The 8,405-nt window shown below is 33.9% G+C and overlaps 1 protein-coding gene across 1 annotated transcript; it reads left to right on the top strand.

Annotated features, from left to right (window-relative positions):
* Positions 1-790: 790 nt before the first annotated feature.
* LOC138328768 (struthiocalcin-2-like) lies at positions 791-7,249 on the top strand. The gene is made up of 3 exons (XM_069275511.1): positions 791-1,084; positions 1,503-1,691; positions 6,569-7,249. Exons 1-3 carry the CDS (start codon positions 859-861, stop codon positions 6,826-6,828), a joined length of 675 nt encoding a protein of 224 aa, XP_069131612.1. The 5' UTR covers positions 791-858; the 3' UTR covers positions 6,829-7,249.
* The last annotated feature ends 1,156 nt before the right edge of the window (positions 7,250-8,405 follow it).

The following is an 8,405-nucleotide window of genomic DNA, read 5'->3' as shown; positions in this document are numbered from 1 at the left end:
GGAATTGATGACATGTGTACTTGGGGATGTTCATGTATCATTCTTTTGTTCAGTGTTATCAGTCTATCATATGATTTCGTCGATACTTTATTTGATTTGATCTTAATTTCATTCTGTTTTCATCTACAGATCATTCCAATTTAGCTATGTATGATTCTACGTAACATTCACAAACATCATTAGTTTGATTAAAATGATTAAATGGATTTTTGACTGTACTTGTATCTTTTTTTATTATATTGATACGCATTCCTAAAAATACGATTGTACTAGGCCTAATTAATTCTATACATCCTGTATATGATTGATGTCAACGTGAGTGTGACTCGGATTAGAAAATCTTTACCTTTCTACTCTAAAAATATATATTCGTCGATGTGAGATATCGACCACATTGCACCGGATACCGCCCATTGATGTTCTTTACAGGAACCCAAACGTTGCTGAGACAGGTATAATCTCTCGCTTTTATGAAATGTTACTCAAAGTATTACTCAAGTTGTAGTGGAAACATACTTAATCGACCATTCGTCAGACGTCGGTGTGGGGAGCATGGTTGTGATGGGTCTTTGTCTTTTATTCCTACTTGACGTCATTTGTAAGTATCCTTTATTATCAAATGTGTTTTCAATGACGATATAAAAATCTACATCTGTATTTTTGAAAATGAAAACATTGGAAGAATTTATTATTTTTGTTGTTGTTTTAGAATGAAAACAAACTGTTATGATTAACGCTTATGTTTTTATTTTTTTTTCAATTCAAACTAAGTTGAAAACTCAAAAAAAAAAAGTTTTCTATACCATTTGTAAATTAATATGTTTTTTTTATCTTTTCTCGACAGTTTTAGAAACCGTAATGGTTGCTGACGCCGGTCTTGAGTGGCATGAATTGAATGGCATATGTTACGGATTCGATCGTGTACCATTGGCTCTTAACTTTGACAGTGCCAATTCTACGTGTGAAGGCTACAATGGTGCACTAGTGAGTGCCCCGAACTACGAGGTACACACATTCATCACGTCTCTTATGGAACCTGGCACTGATTATTGGGCAAATCTCAAACTTATCTCTTTAAGGAAAGGTAAGAAACATGATTAGAATTGTGTATAGGTGTCTTAGAAGAAATAGGATAACATTATATTGTTCATATACCCACCTTTGATTTTTTGTTGTTGTTGACCTTTTTCATCGCTCAACTGTTTTTATCCTGCAACTGCCCCACATACTGACGGATACTTTGAATTAAGGCTCTATTATCCTGTAAGTCCCTCTATACACAAATAGCGACTTTGATTAAAGACGACAAAATCGTCTATGGTTATATGAATATTATCTATCCATTTCTAGTTAATTACATGGTACATGTATTAGTTATTTAGTCATAAATCAAAATTTTGCGATATCAAGGATGTCCCTCAACTTCGCTAACATATGTTCCCCGTATTTTTTTTCTTTAATCTGCCCCACGGTTTTGTTGAATTTGTTGTTTTCAATGACAGAGTATCTGTGGCCTGACGGGACATCACCCGACAGTGGTATGTGGTATCCAAACGAGCCGAATCTCTATGAAGAAAGAGTCCGTTATTCTAGTGCCACAGGTTTCAAAGACCATCCAACAAACCCGGTCCATCTCTTGGCCGACATCCACGCCCTTGTCATGAAATCGTTCATTTGTCAGAGAAACGCTGGTAAGTTCTCTTATATTTTAAATTTTGAAGGCACATTACATGGTTTTTATTTCTTGTGTTGACCTGAATCAAATATGAAAATCTACAAAGAAAATAAGTGCAGCCAGTAAACAAGGAAAAAGAAAAAGGAAAATTAAGAAAAAATGGAAAAACAGAACATTGTACCTAAAAGTTTGCTTCTGCTAAATTAATTGAATCCTATTCATTGTGAAACACTACTTACCTCTTTGTATTTCCTATTGGAACTAACACATACGTACTTAGTTATCCATCCTCGTACTGCAGGGGTTCCGATCACTTATGATCTGCACACCCTTGGACTATCTCGTAGTAAAACTGGAGGCAACAGAATAGAACAGGTAATTTAGTCGTTTAATGTACATCAAAAGAGTCGTATAACGGTACACTGTGGTTGACTGTCTGGCTTTGAAGTTGGGCGTCGCTCTCTTTGTAGTCTTCAACGGAAATCTTTGCATGTCTGTGATTTGTTCAGATCTGTTCACCTGAGCTGCCTTCAGTTTTATTATAAGATAGTCCAGGGGTGTAAAGATCGTTAGTGATCGGAATCCTCGAGGATCGAGAATGTTAGTTATATAAAGTCGGTGGAATCGTGACGAAGCTTGGTATGGTTTTCTTAGTTTAACGTCCTATCAACAGCCAGGGGCATTTAAGGGCATGCCATGGTTGTTGGTGGATTAAAGGATTTGTGCAGTCAAAAATAATAATTTCAGTTTATGCTGGAAATGGCTTTATTAGCACGTATAGAAACTTCTCTTTATCGCGCGCGACCGGAATAACCTTTAAAGATGCTGCACCGCTGACAAATTGCATTTTTTCACTATCAAGAACAGGAGCAGACGATTTAGTATTTTTCTTCAGTTACAAAAGTTACTTACTTTACACCATTACCGCCATTGAAAAGTTTGAGCTTCTAATTTTACTTCAAGTTAAAAATATGAAAAATAATTAATTGCATCCCGAAAAAAATCCGTGGCACTATATCCTATATGGAATTAAGTACTGATTGCGCATGCACCAAAAGCAAAATAAATCATTTCGTATTATTTTTTGTGCTAATTAGACATACATATACATGATTAAACACCAATTATTGTTCAAATGATGAATATCATTTTTGTTCTGTCAGCGGTGGAGCATCTTTAAGCCGTCGATATCGAGGTCACATTTTCTGACAATAAAAGAAAAGACAGATAGATAACAAATAAATCAAATTTGATTCAATATAAATATAATACAAGACTTCAATAATACATATATTACATAATTTCTGTTTGATACATTGATTTGTAGACATTGGCTTCAATCCAATTATATCAACTGCAACGCTAAAAATTACTCCTTTTATTGAAAATCCAAACTCCTTAGTACATGTATTTTGACAGCACAAGCATTCCTAAAATGATGTTTTGATTTTTAGTAGAAACATGCACTTTCTTTCTTTGAAATGCAAAAATCTACGTTTCTCGAAATTGAACACTTTCAGTGATTGATTGTGTTATTTTTTATCCAAGGTTCACACAACGCCTACTGAACAAATTTGAAAAGTTAAGCTTTAGTTTCTTTTAATCACTTTGCCGTTTTCACTTAATTCCAATCCAGTTTCCTTTAGAATTCAATCAATCTTGATATTGTGGTTTCTTAAAGGACCAATCATATTCTTTAACTGTTGTTATTGCTCCATTTCATAACGTAGAGCGGTATATTCAAAATTATTTCCTTTTCATGGTAATCCTCATTACCTTGTGAATTTCCGAGAAGTTATATCCAAGTGAATTGTCTGCTTTTGACATAAACAGCAGTTAAATTAACATATCACAAAATAAACTCCTTAATGGGTATTTGATAATCATTTTAGATAGTTTGACTTCATCAAGATCTGATCTGCACTGTCTGCCATGTTGTCTCTTGTACAGCTCCACTCAGAATGAAGGGAATTCAAACTCACAACAAAATTCTCTGGTAAAAACATTGCTATGGAATTTCATGAAAATTTCATGCAATGCATGCATGACCAGAGTAGACATTATACAATTGTTTTGAAATGTTGTGTCAAAGGTGGTTGAATGCCTTTCATGTAGCTGTAGATTAGTTACACAATAGCCATAGTTAGCCCTGTACATCAGAGTGCCATGTTTTAAGCATATTTTCTAGCCCTAAACCGGAAGTAACTTTATAATAGTCCGTGGCATATAGCTGTACATGTACTATAACTGATGTGCTATAGGCCTATATCGACGGTCACAGGAAAAGCCGATCAACTATTTTTGATGATTACTTTTGAGTGAAGTTAATCGTAAAATAACTTTGGCTCGAATGTAAATATCTAAAAGTGTAGAATTCGATGTTTCAAATACTCTAATTTATACATTATGTATGAAAGTAAATCCACTTTTTGTAGGTTAATACGAGAAATTGTTTAACCTGAGAAAGGTGATATTCCCTTTCAAAGGTTTAACAATTCCTCGTATTAACCTACAAAAAGTCAATAATTGTTTTGTTATATGATATATGAAACGATATATTAATATTGATACTTGTAAGTTTTGCTACTTGGAACAACATTTTGAAACAAGGACTGCGCAATGACTAATTGAACATAGAGACAAGAATATCTTCATCCACGTATCCTCAGTAGGTACTTTTAGTACTTCTGCTGTACTTCTTCGTCATACAACTTAAGAACATATAGCTACATTTAAAAAGTGCCTATCATCTTTCCTAATCCTACCTCATTGTTGTCTGCCATTTTGGATTTGGCTATTGCCAGATGATCGGCAATGCTCTATTTTGATTGGTCAAAAGTGTGGAAGAGACAGGGAATTTCCCTGTGTCTATTTTTAGTCAGGTTACCGGATTTGCAATGCCAACCTCTGAACAGGTGTTCATCGGTCTCAGGTTGACATTGCATTTTGTCAAGTCCTGTTCGACCATTCAGAAAACGGCAAAACTCACAGTCATATAACAATTCATGTGGTTACTTTTTGGATTATACGATAAATGTTCATATATTATACTATTTAAATCTCGGTATGATATACAAAAGGATCGACAATGAATATACGATTTTTAGAATTAAGTATAATTTTAAAATAACGAATTCAAATCTGCACTTATACTGTAATTAAGAAACATACAACATTATTATTATTATGGATGTATTTCTGCTTTTTAGTTAACATTATCGATAAAGTTCTAAAGGCAATAATATAGATATAAATATAATTTTTTCGGTTTAAGTTCGGTACCGTTACTCCAATGTAACATAACCGACAGCCGTCCACATTTTAGTTTTACTCAAAAACTGTGCCGTGTTTGCATCCTTATGGCAGAAGTTTAAAATAAAAACGCGCATTCTAGATATATTCATGCTTATATTTGTGATTTTACTCGTAAAAAATTAGTGTTACATTATACTGTTTTTTATTTCCCAGAAATTTACATGATACGTTATCTAAATCTCAGTCCAGACTGTTCCGAACATCATTTTGATATCGCTATCAAATTGGACTGATTATCTAATCTAAAGTTAGATATATGCTTATTTGACTGTTTAAAATGGTGTAAGTGGAATGTTTTGAAACTGAAAATATCTACATCATAAAGCTAGAATAACCATTTACTCGAAAAACTCAAACTGTAGATCTATCGTATATTTATATATGCTGTATACATATATAGTACTAGGTTTACCTTATCAAGCCGCGGACTACTGTGACATCACAAGACCACATGTCCGTCTAGCTCATTATCTCTGAAACGTAGTCGACACTACCCGTAAATCACGACCAAAACCAACCAATAGAGCTAAAAGCTAGGCGATTCGTTGGGTGGTACTTGATTTTTTTTCATTCATCTAAAGCAGTATCCTGACGTATTATCAAAAACAATTTTTGGCTGCACAAATCCTTTTAGCCGGGGTACTTGGCCATCTGTATTTGGCAACGGCCTCACATGGGATTCGAACTCTAAACCTAGAGGCCGGAGGCTTGTATTAATATGTCGGGACATCATCTAAACCATTCGACTTCGTGATGAAGCATACAGAATTTTCTTTCATGTTAAGAAAAATGGTAATTTCAAGAGTCATTCTTGCCCAAGATAATTCAAACTAATTGGGAAACTTCAAGACATAGAAATAGATACAAATAGTTCAAATAGTTCCTTTGCTTTTAACATTATTGTCGCAGGCGCTGTATCCTAAATTTCAGGGCTTACTCTCATTAACGTTATATCCACCCCTGGAATATGCCATAGCAAAACTGAGGCAGTTCAGGAGAAAAACAAACTGACCAGAGGCTTCCTTTGAAGATTGCAGAGACAGTGACGCCAAATTTATAAGTCATACAGCCAACCACAATTTACTATTTTGGCGCATATCAAATGTTCAAACTACCTCTCATCTGTTCACGCGACCTGAGTCCTGAGATTTGCCATGACATTGTCCAGAGGTGGTATAACGACAGTGATAGAAACTCCTAGAGTATCGAGGATGTGAAACCTTATCCGTCAATCTATATTCATCAGAATAGCGGTATTCGATTAAATGACCCACTCGAGTATCAGAATAACTTAGATGTATAACTACTATTGGTTGGAGATGAGGAATTGTGAAAAATCTTTTAGTTATATATTACTATGTATGATTTACAGCTAGAAGATGTAGCATTACGTGACAATACATTGCTTGAAGAAAATGTTCAAAACGCGGAAGTATGTAAATCGATGAGTGTAAATAACATAAAGTTTAAATTTCACAGATTGCATGAAATGTCACATAACTGTTGTTTAAGAAAGATGACGAATGTATATATATACCACAGATTGTTTTGTTTAGAATTCTTCATTGTTTGTTACAGTCCGTATTGGAGAGATAGGTATTGGAAAGGAAATCTCACATTCATCTGCGGCACACTATGTTGAGATAACGAATATTTCTACGAAAAGCCGTCTACAGTGTGCAAAAACGTGCCTTCAAACATTTAAGTGTGGTCTTATTGGGTATCTCAGCTCATCATTCGAGTGTTTAATGCTACAGTGGTCAGCGGACAATGTATCATTGTCTGTAGATCCAGGATTTCGATTTCACACAATCGAAAGGGATTGTAGTATTTCATAAAACAACGTTATTGTTATCAATGTTTGGATAAGAAAGATTTGAATTATAAATTATAAATGGTTATAAACTGGAAGACTAATCATACACGCTTTTTTTTATTGTTTAAAATAGACGTTTTGATCTCTGACTTTTAAGTTAGGCCTAAGTTGCTCAAATACAATATGTATTAAAGTATGATATTCCGCGTATGTTGCATAGATCCCATACAATGTACATTTAATTATGTCCTGATGCGAGGTGGACATGAAGATTTGTTATCCCGACATGGACGATGAGAGTAAATTTTGAAATACTGTAATTTGGTACTGTGAAGTAGACTTTTCTTTTCAAACAATGCATGCTTGAGACCATACAAATGCAGTTTAATTCTACATTTTTACTAGTTTACCTTGAGATATGTTGAACAATGTTTTATTTATACGATGTCCCGTTTGAGCCTGTCAAATTACAACTACGTTATTGAATAAGTTTATAAATTGACAAAGTGTACATGACAATTTACTCTTTAGTAGTTGTACATTTATAAATTGACAAAGTGTACATGACAATTTACTCTTTAGTAGTTGTACATTTATAAATTGACAAAGTGTACATGACCGTTTACGGTGGGCAGGGCATGGTATCGGCTTAAGTTCAGCTTTGATCGATATTGCAGCGATAATGTGACAAACAGCTTTGATCGATATTGAAGACCACGTCACAAACGTTGTTATCCGTATACAGACAATTATATCTGCTGAAGTCATGTTTTCAAGACAATATCTAAGTTTCATTTATATGTTTATTAAAAAATAATTAAAGACCACATACTATATAAATGACTGCCTTTACAGGGAATGTCGAACTGACGATAGCCTGCGTTTCATTGTTTGTCACATTATCGCTACAATATCAATTAAAGCTGAACCTAAGGTCAAGACTGGAATCTAAAATTCCCCATTCACCTGTCTCGTAATAATTCATAAGTTTGTAGTATGCAAATACGAATTAACAATAAGACTGAAATCTTTAGTAAGAGTAAATACAGAGTAATTGATTAACAATAGGCAATGAAACAATCTAACTCGGTTTGAGAGGCTGTATGAAATGGAATGACAAGTAGGAAAGGTTTTAATTAAATTGCCGATGAAACTTCCCACATGTTATTTTTGTTGGGTGTCCTCAAGATGTATTTAGGCGTGGCAACATGCATCCAATAAGTGGTATGATTAAATGTTTTTTAATTCAATTTCGATTTCAATTAGACTATGAATAATTCAATTGTCATTGAAACACTCTGATATAATGATCAACAATACATGCAGCGAAAATACTATTTACAAAAACAATAACCTGGAAAATATTTTAAAATGCTACATCACTGACGAATGGTACTTTTTCTTTATCAAAACAGGAGCGGACAATTCTTAAGTTACAAAAGTTACTTATTTTACGCCATTACCATTTGAAAAGCTTGAGCTTCTTACGTATTTTACTTGAAGATAAAAATATCAAAAGAAATCATTGCGTCCCAAAAAGAGTCCACGGCACTATACCTTATATATACATACATTTACATGAGTAAACACCAACTATTG

This window comes from Argopecten irradians, chromosome 8 (assembly GCF_041381155.1).
Source record: "Argopecten irradians isolate NY chromosome 8, Ai_NY, whole genome shotgun sequence".
Lineage (NCBI taxonomy): Eukaryota > Metazoa > Mollusca > Bivalvia > Pectinida > Pectinidae > Argopecten > Argopecten irradians.
This window is presented reverse-complemented; position numbering and strand designations above follow the sequence as displayed.